This window comes from Miniopterus natalensis, chromosome 16, assembly GCF_054644295.1.
Source record: "Miniopterus natalensis isolate mMinNat1 chromosome 16, mMinNat1.hap1, whole genome shotgun sequence".
Classification (NCBI taxonomy): Eukaryota; Metazoa; Chordata; class Mammalia; order Chiroptera; family Miniopteridae; genus Miniopterus; species Miniopterus natalensis.
Window position 1 is genome coordinate 12,875,259 of NC_142096.1, and position 16,108 is coordinate 12,891,366.

At 40.5% G+C, this 16,108-nt stretch overlaps 1 protein-coding gene across 6 annotated transcripts in view; it reads right to left on the reverse strand.

The window, feature by feature from the left end:
- Positions 1 to 16,108, reverse strand: part of TRPS1 (transcriptional repressor GATA binding 1) — a 219,931-nt gene that overhangs the window by 147,403 nt on the left and 56,420 nt on the right. For all 6 annotated transcript variants that reach the window (XM_087825362.1, XM_087825364.1, XM_087825363.1 and 3 more), the window contains 2 exons: positions 14,686 to 15,818; positions 4,500 to 5,100 (listed from right to left, as the gene is read on the reverse strand). In XM_087825362.1, coding sequence (XP_087681488.1) covers positions 4,500 to 5,100; positions 14,686 to 15,818 — 1,734 coding nt within the window. The remainder of the gene's footprint in view (positions 1 to 4,499; positions 5,101 to 14,685; positions 15,819 to 16,108) is intronic.

The window sequence follows — 16,108 nt, forward strand, 5'->3', positions numbered from 1 at the left end:
AGACCGTCCGGTATCAACCATCTTTAAACTATAAATTTAACGCCAGGGAAGAAAAGGGGAAATAACACCTGCTTTGTACCCTCTCGGTATCACATTTACAAAATGAACCAATAATCATACTGCTGTGCACTATCTAGAGGCCTGACAATCGCTCAGTAAGCCGCAGGCACACGGGCCTCTCCAGCCGGGAAGGGCGACTGTCGGAGGCCCTGCCTTGGACGGGCCCTGGCTCAGCTTGGAGCTCAACTCCCCGAACCTGGGACTCGGCGCCCACAGCCCACGGCTGAACAGCTCTGCCCAAACCAAGCAGCGACGACAGGCACCCTGAAATGGACCAACTTCCCTGAAGAAATTCACGCTGGAAACTGAAATTGGTTCAAAGAGACTTATTTTTCCCCTAGATGCATGAAGAAAGTGGGCTGATAACCATGGTGTTTGAACCTGTGGAAAACTCAGAGCCTGTGGTTTATCTCTGACATTCTGTTTCATAAATGACATGGAGAAGTTTAGCTGTGGATTTGCCATTAGCCACATTTACCAACTACTCTTAGCAATACTTGTTTGTTTCATTAACAAATTAAAATGCATCTGATACCAGCAAAATATTTGTAAAATATGACAGAGGTTTTATTCCTGTTAATGGGGTTATCAGTTAAAAGACAAAGTTTTTTATGTTATAAAATCCAATCTAGAAAGTCAATTACAAGAATGAAGTTTAGAATTTCTTATCTAGGAAATGAGATGAATACACTTGTATCTGAGTAAGAATCAATCCACTAAATTAAATAAATAAATACATAAATAAATAAATGTCTTTGTATAAGAATACATAATAGAAGAAACCGGTCAGATAAAGGCACACAACTATATTGAGTTCTGAGTACACTACACTGTTTAGCTTGAAATAAGAAAGACCCATCAATTTGAATATATAAAGCCAATTCATTTTTGCTCTTAGCACAGGCCATATTAAGTATGTTAACCTCTTCACAGAGACAAATTACAAGTTTAAATGAAAACACTGCACTTTCAAAGATTTCCAGAAGCTTTCATGTTTTATAAGATCTATTCTAGAAGTTTTAAGAGGAGCAATTAAAGTTTTCATTTAAACACGGGCTATTTCTAGCAAAGAGTCTAAAAACTTTAATACTTCTTCCCACTCACAAAAGAAAAAACAACAACGATTTTGCAGAGATATTGTATACTTGGTGCACAACAAAAACCTAATTTTCATAAAGCAATTCACAAGCTAAAGCTTATGCAAAGGTGAGCCTGCCACTCAAAGCGCAATAATCAACACATGTCACATATGCAATTTAAAGTTGTTTATAATGAGATCAATCCCATACTATTCACTAACTGAAAATATACACAAATGATCTGCTGTTGAACACAAAACTAAAAGCCAAATGCTGCCCTATACAATAAGAAATGAGAAAATTGAGAACATTTTGAAACTAGCTCTTGTCTGTGATTTTATATTTCCTTCCTCACTTCGAGTACAGCAAAATTTCATAACTAAAACCAGTTAAAAACATGTATCAGAAAGACCAATATTCTAAAAACAACACAATTATGCACTTTGTGGCACGACGCTAACTCCATTCAGTCTACTCTTTAAAAATGTTTCCAAGTTACATGTTGAAATATTTTACATTAATATTTATGCTGGACAAATTTTCCACATTAATTCTTGATATTACTCTGTATAGTAGTTAAAGAGGATAGTCAAGTTTTTACATTTAGTATTAGAAACTATATGTACAAATGTATTTACAAATATATTTGTTCTAATAATGCTACATTGGATGCACTATTTGGATTTTTAAAAAATCACTTTTAAAACCTATTTTCCATTTCTTAAATTGCTTACTATTTCTAAATACCATGCCAAAGAGCAAGGTAATTTCAAGTTCCATTCTACCATTTAAACTCAAATATGAATATCACATTCTAAAGGTCTTTATTTACACAGATACTGTATTTTCATTCAAAATGTGCAAATTATTTTTGCATATTTCAATTGTGTATTTATAAGTTTTTACAGGACACCCTCATGACTCACTAGACTTCTCCAGTTATAAAATTAAAGTACATCAGGACATCATTTTTGCTTTTAGTAAATATGACGGTGATATTCTGCTGAGTTTTCCCCAACTGATGGCAGAGGAATGAATTGAGAAGTAATGTATTTGCTATGATAACTTAGCAATGCCGATTTCTACCACCAGAGTAAAATTCTTTTCAAAGTCACAATCAGAATGGGCGCTGCTTTTTAATTCTCTTAGGTGTCTTAAACAGTTCATCAGCCTAGATTATATGTACATCATAATTTTTAATTTGGCTAACAGACTAAATATTTCGCAATAAATTAAATTAGCTCTACTTCCTAATCCAAATATCCAATAAAACTGTTGCTTTCCAAAGGCACTATTCAAAACAAAGAAAATGTAAATTTTAAAAATTCAAATTTTACTAAAATCACGGCCAATGATCCAACATTGTTTAACATATACATTTATCATATATGTATTTAATTTTGTCAGCGCCCCTAATTGAGTAGATGACAGCCTTTAAAGATCACACATCCTAGATTAGGAATTTGGTTACTCACTGTAGAACATGCTTAAGTCTCTCGCTGGAGATTTCCTACTCAGCAGCTAATGTAGAGGAACTGAAAAAAAACAGTTGAAATGATGCAACAGAAACTTGAAGCCCAGGAATTAAGGAAGTGGAGAAACTGAGACAAACAATTTTTTAGCAGAGTATTATCATCCTCAGCTTGCTTAAAGAATGTAGCTATCATGCTCAGGATTTAGACTTCACTGCTTAATAAATTATTCATCATCACAGATTCTTAGTGTATACAAACAGTGGCAGAAAGGAGAATATTCCAGAAACAGTCTCAAAGAGTCAAACAATTTGGTATCCAGTGAAGTGTCACGGGTGAAAACAATTTTAAGTGGAAAAAACGGGGCTCTGGTGATAGAGATGTAAGGCCCATTTAACCATGCTTTTGAGATACAGGATGAAATTTAAAAAGCTAAGACATGTCATTTCTGCCTTAGAACCAGAAAGCACACGAGCCACTTGAGACCAGAAGAGTCCTGACATGCTAGAAAATAACCAGCATTTACAATGATAAAAATGCAGCTCCCTATATATTTATCTAAAAGAAGCTCCCTGAATTGAACACCCTCTTGAAGGGCACAGGAACTGTTTTTTCTTCCTTTCAAAGTGCCTTATAATAAACTGGCTTTTCCCCTGCAGGATTCTTTGTTTCTCAGCGTGCGGGGGCATCACCTCTTCTGCACCAAGCCCTTCTCTCTGCTCCAGGGCATGATGCAGGCAGGAAGGGGAAGGGCTTTCATAATTAACTGTGCAGCTCTAAGGGGTGTTTCCCAGCTCCACTGAGAATACCTGAGCAGCACCGACAGGCTTCAGAGAGTCGGCAGGAAATGAGAGCAGAGTAGCCAAGCAGACACTGGAAAGGGCAAATTTTCTCCCCAGCATACATGCAGGGAGAACTGGTGGTCTCTAACCCGCAGGTCAAAGCACCAGGCTGGCTGAACTCTATTTCCTAACTGGCCCTTTGGTTATGGTTCGCTGCTTTCTGATCCTACCCGATGCATGAACAAAGCTTCGAGATCATCCAGACTCAAAAGTTTCTCAGAGTCAGGGTGAAATGTTTAAGCAGCGATGCCTTAGGCAAAAAGCAAGCATCGCTTATCGGGAACTCGTGAATTTTCAAAATCTAAACTATCTTTTGACAGCTGCTGAGTTTGCATGAAGAGAGCAATCTGGGATCTTATCTTATGCAGAGGTTTTGTTTTGCTTTGCCACACGGGACTAGGTCTTTCTCCCTCAAAGAGCCCGATAGTATAAAAAGCATGGTTCTCGTCTCTGAATATTCTTCGTACCATTCACACTTAGATCTATCTCACGTCCCCCTCTTCTTGGCAACTAAACAACAACAAGCACTGTCACTAGCACATAATTATACAGTGGTTTTAAAAACCACATTTCGTATTAACCTCTCAGCAAGGGCTTTGCATTCTTGGTGACTGAAGTCTCTGCTAAGTTTTCTATTCACCATACACTGTCACAAGGCCTTAGGATGTAAAAGTCATGAAGCTGTTTGAATGTAAAAGGTGTGCATCCTTCTGGGACTGTGGGCCTCCCTTCTCCAAAGGCCACCTCGCTGTTTCGCATAATCCCCAGGAATGATTAACCGACATTCAGCCTGAGCTCAGAGCAGGGACAAGCAAGTGACAGCCCACCACTGTATCAGGTACCTGTACAGGACACACACTCACGTGCGCTGCCTTCTGCCACTCCGTCCTGATGAGTGCAAGTCCCGACTGCTACAGAGCAATCACTGCAGCTCCCTTGGTGACACACAATACTCAATCTAGAGAATGTGTCCCGGCCCCCCCCCCCCCCCCGCCCACGTTTTCCCTTCAAGATATAGGAATTATTTAAAAATGAAGCCTTCCTACCCGTAACAGGGACTGGGATTCGTCCTTGGCCTTGCTCTCGGGGGCAGGGTACTGCTGGGCGATGGCCCCGGGTTTCTCGCCGCCGGCGGGCACCCCCTGCAGGAAGGCCTTGGTGTCCACGGCCAGGCCGTAGATGGGGCGCGCCAGGTGGGCCGCTTCCACGCTGGGACTGTCCCTCAGGGTCTTCGTCTGCTCTTGGGTGCCGGCCACGGGCGTGAGGAGCCCCAGGCTGGCTTGCGTGAAGGACGGGCTGCCCCGCAGGATGTCCGGGCCTCTCCAGGCCACGCCGCGCAGGTCGTCGCCGGCGCCCTCGGGCCACGCCTTGTCCTTCAGCCCGTCCTTGTCTTCTGGCTTCTCCCTCTTGGCCGCGCCCTCGGGAGCCGGCTCGCCCATCTTGGAGTCCGGGCTGAGCAGGCTGTAGACCTTGAGGTCGACTTTGGGCTCCTCCTTGACGGCGGCCGCGGCCTGGCCGTCGTCCTCGCCGTTGGCTGTAGTGAGGTCCTGCTCCTGGCAGTGGACAGTGTTGAAGTGCTCCAGTAGTGACTGAGTGTCGGCAGCTGTGACGCTGCACTGGCGGCATTTGTAGCAGCTGTGCGCTCTCCTGGGGAAGCAGAAAGCAGTCATTCTGAAGGGCTTTTCAACACAATCCTCCGCAAACACCTGCATTTTATTTCGTGCAACCTAACAGGCAGGGCCAGGTACAACATTCTTAGCATCCAGGAACTGGAAGGTAATGAACTGGCATCTTCAGTTCTAAAGGATGTGACATTCCCTTTTGTCCTATTAACAATGACAGGTACACACACACACTTAGGTGCGCGCACTCCAGCCAATTCGTGTTTAAAACTGTTGGTTTAACTTTGTTATTGATTGACCTGCTCTGTTCACTTCACCCTGGCTGGAAAATCACTGATTCTATATTACTTAAGCAGATATTCATATATTTTTTACACCTGTTTTAATCAATAGTCTTTTCACTTTGTTTACTTCAAGTAAATTGAGATATTGTTTACTATAAATATACACACATTTCTGATGCTGAAGTGCTCTGTACAGCTTTTATATACTAAATAAATCCTACCTAACTGGCTATAATGTTCTTTTCTATCATAAAATTTAAATCCATTTACTCAATGAAATATGGTTCACTGATCTACATAATCTAGTAAATAGGGTATATTAGAAACCCAAGATTTTTCTAAACAAATTGAGTGTCTGCTGGGTGTCAAGAAACACAATACAGTTAAATTCATGAAAAGAATGTGTGTGAATCTGTGTTTATGCATGAGTGTATTTTCTTTTAAAAGTCAAAGAAGGAGACCTTTATGTTAAATTTTATAGCAACTTCCGCTGTTAAAGACAGAACAACTGTTAAAATAAGACAAATGTTTGATAAACATAAAAGGACAAAGACACTATCTTCTAAAAAGCATACAGGAAAGGTACACAGCGATTTGGAAGGAGGCACACTCTCCTGGAAGCCTTTATGGATGGCTCTCTAAAGAACACGCGCAACACCTGCCACTCCACGGATATAATGTTAGGAGTTACCAACTTAAAGTAAAGTGGCAAAGTAAGTTTTAAGAGCTATTACTTAGAGCCACTGCAAAATATGTAGTCATATATGTAACTGTAGTTAATCCTCACAATATTACTTTGTCAGGTACTGGGTACATAGTGTTGAATAAAAGACAGGGAGTCCCGGGCCTGAAAGCCTGAGCAGTCCAGCAGTTTACTGCTTAATTGTCAAAAGAGTTACTCTCTTTTCATTAACAGAAGTCACCCCAAGCATCTCACGGTTCTAAATAACAAAGATAGAAAGGGCATTACCTGTTTTATTAAAGTCTGGGAGGCAGGGATGCCTTCTGAGTGTGTTCATTAGGGTGGTTTAGAGCCATTCTATCTAGTAATATATCTAATACTTAATATTATGTGCCTTTGATACTTAGTTATGGTACAATCTAGAAAGATCCTGAGCCATCCCATCCCTTCGCGAAATAATAAAAAATAAATGCATCCAACCCTTACCCATTATTCGACTGGTACTTCCTCCTAAATATGCAAGGCCCTGGGCCCCTGCCCAGACAAAGCATTCATCTCAAAGTATCACACTCTGAGACACAGTGTCTGGGGCTTCTAGGTTTTCTAGTTTTAAGTTCCTGTCCCAATGAAGGACACCCTGACTCCTGACAGGTCTCAACAAGAGCTGTTCTGATCTACCCCACAGAGGAGCTCTTGATCCAACTGACCCAGGCAAACCTGCCACGATACAGATGCTGGAGAACTGTCAGCATGCAGAGAATGGGGGGGATTGGGTATAAAGCACAAAGGAAACGAAAATTACAGAGATACGTTTTCAGTAAGAACCAGGTTTTAGGTTGAAAAGGAAAACACGTTTTCAACAGGAAGGATATTAAAGTAAGGTAGTAATAACCAGCTCAACTCACACACCTTTTCTTTCGAAGAGGTCAAAGCAATCACATTCCGCTGAAGTATAAAAGCCCATTTTACAGACAGTAAAATGGAGAAACTCTGACTTGCCCATTGAGTTTACATCAAGTCAATAATACAGGGCTCCTACCTCCCAGATCAATGTTCTATTTTTCTACAGCCTCTGCTGCCTCAATTTTTAACTTTACACAAAAATAAATAAAATCACTGACAATATGGAAAACCAAGACATGAAACATGAAGAATGAAAAATGAAAACACGAGGGGATGGTAAAGGTCTTTTAACTGATAGAAAAGAGGCTGACCTACAGCAACGATCTGCAAAACAGGCTATGTTCCAAGGCCTCTAGGCTGCCCTACTGAATCAGAATCTCCTGGGCATAACCAGAGAATCTGAATTTCTAACAAGGTCCCCAGGTGACACCAATGCAGGGGCCCCTATCTACCTTAGTAGACTGATCATGGTTCCAACAACTCAATGACCACACTCATAAGACATCCCCCAAAACCAATGACTTTAAAGACAGGAAATGCTTACCATCTTTCATATTCAGAATATTAAGAATCTGGGTATGACTACTATTAATGAAAAGAGTAAACCTTCACAATTAAAGCAGTAAACTGCTAAGCTGCTCAATCGTTCAGTCCTTTAAGCACCAGTAGATGAAGCAGAAAAGGCAAGTCGCAACTTAGTACTCTACAGACCTGAAGGACTTCTTTCTACCTAGAATATCAGTCTTAAATAAATGGCAGAAACAATATATAAAAGACAACATTACTTTAAAAGCTTGGAGCAATATAAACTTTTCAATAACCTATGCTAACATCTAGAGCAACACTTCTCAAATTCTAGCATGCATAGGAATCACCTGGGAATCTTGCTAAAATTCAGATTCTGATTCCGGAAGCCTGGGGTGGGACCCAATATTCTGTATTTCTTACAAGCTCCCAGCCGATGCTGATGCCGCTGGTCCCAGACTACACCTTAAGTAGCAAGGATCATGGAGCCATGGTCAGAAATAACTTCAAGATGGGTATTAGTATGGAATGAACTCCCAGTATATATACCTAGCACTTGAACATTCCCAAATGAATTCTTTATGATGGGCAACATTGTTTTCCCTCAAAGCACATTCAATATTACCCACCTCTGAGAGTCAACACTAACAGCTTTATAAGTTAAAACTGCAAACACGACATTGTCAAGCATAATCCGAAAACAGTAATTCACTTTTTTATTTCATTGTTTGGGGGTCATCTTTCAATATTCTTTAGTGCCAGGTCATTTGTATGTATTAACCCACAACAATGGCACTAAGTACATATTTCTGTCCCAACTTCACAGGACAAGAACCTGAAGCACAGACAAGTCAATTCACATAAAATAACACGGTGGGGATGGCACAGTATCTTAACTCTTGTCCACAGCTACTCTTTCACATATGCTGCTTGCATGTGATGCAATGTAACTATCTTACTCAGAAATTAATTACGATTCGGGCATATTCTAGGACCTGTGTCCATCCCTCAGTAACACCTGAGAAGACTTTCAACATAATGCCATGTCCCCAAAGAATAAAAATAGGTGATTCTGATACCTAGTCTAAGAAACATTACTCAAGAATAAAAGTTTAGTCATTGTGAGACTTTATTAGTTTGGACTCTCTTCTAACCTATTAAATGCATTTCATTTTATTAGCATTCATATGAAAACCTCGGAAAGGCTCCGGGAATTCTCCCTGTTTCTCAAAACCCACGTTAACCACCTTCTCAGCCACAGGCTTCCCAAATGACTCAGCCCAAGAGCAACTAACCTAGCAATCTTCTGGGCTCCTCTGAAACTGTCTTCCTCTGGGAACTTTTGCCCACATTGCCTTCTATTAAAATCCTGTGTATATCTTACTTTGCAGTTATATTATCATGGCCTTAAGATCAAGACCAAAGCTCACACCCAACCCCACCCAGAACATCTTAGTCAGTCAGTTCATATCTGATTAATAACCAAAGAAGTAAGACCTGTGGGGGAGGAGAAACTTTTCTCTACCCCCAAGGTTCTTCTGGCTGTTCTAATAATAAAACAGACATAAGAGAAAATAACCAAATTTAATGCATACATATGTACGGGAACCCTGCATACATGAGCAAGTCAAAAACCCCACGTGTATGAGAAGTTCAGAGACAAAAAGAAAACATGGGTGCTAAGACATTCTGAGCTAGGGGGGAGGTAAGGTGACTTGGGGGCTTCAAAGGGTCACTGCAGAATGTGAAGAAGAGCAGATTATTAATAAAGTGAAGTTTGTCCTGCCCTACAAACAGCTCAAAGAGGTACTCCCATTCTGGGCACGGGCCCTATTTCAAGTTCTTCCAGGTAGTCAAGGGACGGACAGAAGTTTCTCCTAAGCCTGCAGCTAAAGTTGCCCTTAGCTCAAAACAATCCACATACCACAGAAGCGTATTTTGAGGTGACTCGCTCTGAACCCCACAAACCACCACGGCTCTGGAGGAGCTCAGGATGCTGGATTTAATATGTAGAGCCATAAAGTGGCAGAGAAAACTGAGTGGTGAGTAGATGTTTTGCAGATGGTATATTTTGAGTGGTCCTCTGAATAAGCTCTTTATTATTTACAAACTCCTTGAACTTCTGGTTATATTAAGCCAAACTAATTTAAAAGACACTACAAATAAATGCTCTGCATTAATTTAAATTCTATACTCTCCTGCCAATTCAACAGCAAACACTTTCCACTACCCAAGAAAAAAAGATGTCATTTTACAGGTCTCCCTAGAGTAGGGTTGCCAGATAAAACACAGGATACCCAGTTAAATTTGAATTTCAGCTAATAACAAAAATATTTTAGTGTAAGCATGTTCCATGCAATATTTGGAATATACTTATATAAAATCTCAGTATGTCCCATACAATATTTTAGACAGTGAGAACATGAATCAAAGAAACTTTGATAAAAGAGCTAAGTCATTCTTTGCATCCAGAGGAAACTACATCAAGCTGCCCCCAAAAAAGCCAAATTGTACTTAATTCAAGTGACAAAATTTCTGTGAGAAGAGATGTTTTATTCGTTATTCTACTGGACAGAATTTTCATGTGCTGTAAAAAGCATTTATTTCAGCTCCATTCACATTTCAATGCACAGTGGCCTTTTATCCTGGTGGTAGCATTTCATTCATTAGCAGAGATTAAAAGTATTTTTATAATTCATAACGAACTAAGGTTTTTTAGATTCTATTTAAAAAGTCAGCTAAAAGAGGCCACTCTTTTGCTCCACTCTATTTCTTTATTTCTGTTTTCATAGTAAACCAGCTCACAGTACATGTGAGGTCGGCTCTGAGCAATGCTTTCTTTTTCTCCATTAAATGTTAACTTCCAGAGATTTATGCCATCGCTTGAACAGCTCTCCTTTACCAAATAATTGTATTTCACTTTCAATAGTCTTAACCACAGCTTTTCTTCTTCAATGGTTAAATGGACAACAAAGTAATTGAATATATCATAAATACCAATCAATCAGGAGCTGAAAGTTATTTTTTTGTAATTATGGAATCAGACACTGATAGATAAATTGTCACAGGAGAGGAGTAAACGGAGGTGATACAATTTAGTTCAGTAGATGTGACATCTAATGAAGTTCTTCATTCCTGTAGCATATATTTCGTTGTCATAAAGGTCTACACGTGTGGCACTTGGGATTACTGACACTGTAGAATGACCCTTGAACACTGCAGGTTTGAACTGCATGGGTCAAGTGATCTGTGATAAATTAAATAAAATCTGTGTATAAGTGAACTCACACAGTTGTTTCTGGGTCAACTGTATTTTGCTTAGTATAAGCTGTGCTTTTGTGTATCTGTGTATTTATATCTTTTATCAGTTCTAGAATATTTTCTGCCATTATCTCCTCAAAAATATTGATTGCCTACCTTCCATTCACTATTTACTTTTTTTTCTGGGACTCTAATAAAATGCATGTTAGAACTTCATTTGATACTTTCCATCCCTTCCCCTCTCTTACATATTCTGGCTAATGTCTTCAGATTTAACTTCTGATTAATTAATTTGCTCTCAATTGTTTGCTAATCTGTTATTTAACCTATCCATGTGTTTTAAGTTTCAATAATTATATTTTCAATTCAAAAATATTAGTTTCTTCTTTCTGAATATTCATTTATAGTCTCATAGCTTGATCAATTCATAAGTCTAACTTTCAACATGTTTAAACATCTTTAAACATGTATTAATTACTATTTTATAATTGAAAATAGTTGTATCTGAAGTTGCTGGGTATCTAAAGCTATTATTTGCATTTTCTACTGATTTCAGATATAGTGGTTTATATGCATGTCCATATGGAGCATTTTTACAATAGTGAGCTCATACATGGTTTATCTTAGGCCATGGATATCATGGAGGTGAAAATTCCATTACACTCTTACAAATTTTTGCTTACTTCTGACAGGAGTCAAAGGAAGGCACGATATGGAATCACTTTATGGTGTCAGCTTAAAGTACAATTCAGATTCTGCAGATCTGTCTGCCAGAGACTCTAGGGTTAGACTCCTGATAACAGCAGCATCAATACTGTCATCTGCCCTCAGTGCGACCTCACAATCCATGTTTGCGTCAATCTCTCCAGTCTGGGTTGAGTTCACTCTTGGTGAACAGAGAAGAGAAAAACATCAGAGATTTTCCTTACTTCATGGAAGCCTAGGGAGGCATTGGAAAGTATGTTTTCTCTAGTACAGTTGTTGGGTAAGGAGACAGTCCTCTTGCTTACTCCAGAAACATTAGTTATAACACTGGGAATTTTGGTGAGGAGAATGGTAGCCATTAGAGAATGGGTACACTGATTAATTAAACACTAAAAGAAATAGAGTGTGAGATACAAATTCATGAGTAGAATACAATAACTGAGGCCCGATGTGAGCTGGGGTATCCTAAATAAATACGAAACACTAAGAAAACTGACCAAGCTCCAGTTACTGACTGGGTAATGTCCGCAGTTCAACCCAGGTTAAACCTGGTTCTTTGGGAAAATGCCCATACAATCCACACCGAGGTTTTCCCACTCACAGCTCTAAATCAACTCTCCTGCTTCTCAGCTGTAGTTATTTTACAGCTACATGATTTCACATATTGTACAGTTCTCAGATTCTACTGCCTTTTTACTACACTGTAAGTCTTGTATATAAAACACTCAAAAGCCTAGACTATTCCAAGTAAAAGAGAATTATAGTAGAAGTTTCACAACATAAATAATATGAATAAACATAAATTTAACTATAAAGATATTACTGTGATATGGTAAACCTGTCCCTTTATACTATCTTCAAAATGTGGCATCTGGGGAAAACGCTTTGATAGCAGGTCAAATTTTCAACATCCATGTGGCCATTTCACATCCCTGCAGCCTCCATTGGCTGGGACTCCTGAAACTGCAATTGTCTAAATTTCAAATATTTCTACAAGAATTCATAAAAAGATTACAGACAAAGTACTTGGCAAGTTAAAGGCTCTAGGATCACACAAGCTCCATCAGGTTTTAAGAATAAGTGCAAGATAATTTTAACGCCCTAAGGACAAGTACTGTTCAATACTGTTTTTATCTAATAAAATACTGAGAGGCTGACAGACAAATGTCAGCCTGTGTAGAGTCTAGGTCCTCAGAAGGATTCCAAGGCCATATAAGATTAAACTGTAACTTACCAAAGATTAAACTGTAACTTACCACAGAGCTCCCAGCTTATTCAAACTAGGGTGAAGTCAGATTCTCACAGGGACTTCATTTACTTAAAGATATTCACTGAGCACCTATTTAGCATCCTGGCACAGTGAGAAATCATGTAGACACAGCAGCAGACAAGACAAGACTAGTGGCCTTCCCTTGGGAGCTTACTTTCCTTAATAAATATTAAGTAAGCTTTGAGATTATTCAGTAATATTTTTATTCATACTTTTGTTTCACCAAGGCATATAGAAACTATTTTTTTCAGACAGGTCTTCAAGACATGGCCTCAGCTTCCTCGAGAAAAACCACTCATCCAGTGATCTGGTATCTAGATGTACCGTGATGTGTGTGTGCACATGTGTGTGTGTGGCTGATTTCCTCAGGACTGAAGAAAGCCTCCTCCTTCAAAACGAGAACGGATTAGCTAATTTTTACATAGCCTAACAAATGCGCAGGCACAATACGCACACTAGGAAAGCTGGGAAGAAAGCTAATGTCTGCTAGTCTCAGAAACAAATTAACATGCAGCTGACATCAGAGGAGGCAGAGACACTGCAAGTGTGAACATATTTGAGTGCAGGGCTGTGTCTTTCCTATGGCTGACCTTATAAATTAAACAGTGCAAATCTTAAGGAAGTGTTTTCTGAACATTTAGATTCACTGTGAACATTAGGACGCCCTTCAAATTAACATCTAACATTATTAGCCTACTGTTGTTGGACTTCACCTGCTTCGCTACTGGTGACCGAGAAAACATACACACACTAGCATGAACCCGCGACTTTTAAAAAGAATGGGAGGAAATGTTTAAAATCTTGAGATGTGAAGATTAGTAAATTAGGAGACATGGAGTCTACATATGGAAAAGCACTTAGAAATTGTCAACAAAGCTCTTTACTTTGATGCTTACAGGCGTAATAACAAAAAGGCATCCAATAAGCGCTAAGTCGTATCTGAACACACTGTACTACCAGGATTTTGCTCAACTAATTCCTACTTATAACCAAGCCTCAGTTTAAATGCTCCTTCCTCAGGGAGGCATTTCCTAATCTAGCATATTGGGCCATGTGGCCATTATAGTCAAACCCGGTGTCCTCTCCTTCAACTTTTATGACACTCATCACTCTGATGACCTGTTAAGCTCTCGTCCTAAACTGTAAGTTCCATGAGGGCACTGACTATGTCTGTCTTGTTTTCTCCTTTATCAGCCCCTGGCATAGTGTATATTTTTGGAATTAATTAGTTAAGGAATCACAACATAAGTGAAATAAAGATACCCATCCTAAACTCGTCTCTAGAAAATATAACCATTAACTGGGCAAATGAACGTTCACAAGACGAATAGAGGGACAGAAAGAAACACGGGCATACTCTATCTGGCTACAAATCTGAAATAACTTAAGCAGCCTCACCTGCTCAGAGGAGCAAGAGAACTGTAATCCAAACCCCACATGGTACAGAATTCTCGCCTTCAGATCACTGTCTGTATGCAGAACAAGGTTGTTGCTCCATTTTTTAAAGCGCACAGAATGTCCAATCTCATTTTTAAAGAAAAGTGAGCAACATGTTCTCACACAGACCATCTACTAGTTGAAATAAAGAGCAGAACAAATCACAGTGGAAGCTTTTGTTTGGGGGTGGCTCCATCTAAATCAGGGAATTAGGAGCCTTCATAAGCAAGGACAAATAAACGAGTTGTGGTCAGTTAGTAAACTCGTGCCGTTATCAGCATCGCTGCGGATTTTAAAAGGCACTCAGTAAGTGGCACAAAACAGGTAGGGAACAGAATGAATGGTCTGAAACAAGCGATTCCATTAGAATCCGTGGCTATCGCCTCTATAAAAATGTAACCTGCAGTTTTATGAATGAGCTGTTACGTGATCTGGTCCTGTAACTTCCCCAGGTCCCCACAATCATCCCCAACCATTTTGGGGTGGGCCCGCTGGATTCTCGCTGCCCCTTCCTGGCTGTCCCCTCCCCAGCCCGCGGCCTACCTGTAGTGTCGGGAAATCTCCTCTTCCACCTGGGTGATGAAGTCGCATTTGGTACACGAGTGTTCCTTGCTCTCCTTGGCAGCCGCCTGGCCGTCCGCCGGGCCCTGCAGGTGGTTGGCCTCCTGTTTGACGTCCGAGGCCTGGGCCTCGTGCGCGCTCTCGTAATGGAAGAGCAGCACGTCCACGTCGGGGGTGGCGAACGAGCACTGGTGGCACTGGTGCTTGACTCTCGAGCTGCCGGCCGCCCCAGGGGACAAGTGCAAAAGCAAGAGCGCACAGTGGGAGCAATTACTTTTTCTACAGGCGAACGGGTAAGTAATTTCTCCAAGGTGCTTTTCTGGGCTGCAGAGGCCTCGGGGACAGAATGGACAGTGCTTAATGGTACACTTATGAATGTTATGGAGCTGCTGATAATGACGGAGGAGGGGCCCCACGACGATGACATCGGGGCCATGGCTCTTGGAATATCTAAAGTCGCAGAACTGACAATTGTAGCTTGTTACCACGTTATCTTCCGCTCCCTTGCTGGAGAAGTCCTTCTTTTTAGTCCCACTGGAGCCCTTCTCTGCCTTGGTCATTGGCTCCCCTTCTGCACCTTTGGCTAGATCATTCTGATTAATGACAGAGCCCCTGGAAAGCTTATCGTTCAGTTCTGGATTAAGGCCTCCTGACTGCGCTCCTCCGTGCTGCTTGCTGTAATGTTCGAGCAGTTTCAGTGAGCTGGAAGACTCGCAGCTGAAACTACAAAATTTACACCAGTAGTAACTGGTGGCCTCTGTACCATTCTGTCTCGAGGAATCAAGGGGCTTGATGGGCACTGAGTAGCCAATAGGAGTGTCATCGCCCGCCTTGACTGTGATCTTGTCCTGCCACTTTCCCAGGTCTCCAGAATCACTGGATCGAAGTGCAGGGATGGATTTGTTAGAGTTTTTCTCTGAAGGTTTTGCACCTTCGGAGGAAGGGAGAGGAGCTTTTATTTTGTTCGGGTGAGTCTGAAGAAAATGTTGTTCTAGTTCAGTTGATGAGTTGCCCATGTAAGTGAAATTGCAGAATTTACAGCGGAAGTACTTGGTGTTTCCTTGGCAATCTGGTGTTTTCCGTCCAATGCCAATGAATGTTCCACCTGAAGTGACCTGGTAGAGAAGAGGTGGATGTTACTTGAAAGGCATCATTAATCCAATGCTCTCTGTAGGAGGGAGGAGGGGACACTGGCAAGTATTCCACATAAAAAAATACAACAGTACTTCTGCTTATTAGGAAATCACTTGAATAATTAGAGCCAAATGAAGTCACTCTTCATTATTCAATAGCTGCCATAGGAGATGATCATTATGCTAAGCATTTTGGGCCAAAGTATCACAAGAAGGTAAGTAATAAAAGGACTACAACTAATTCAAAGGATTTAATAATACATACTTTTTTA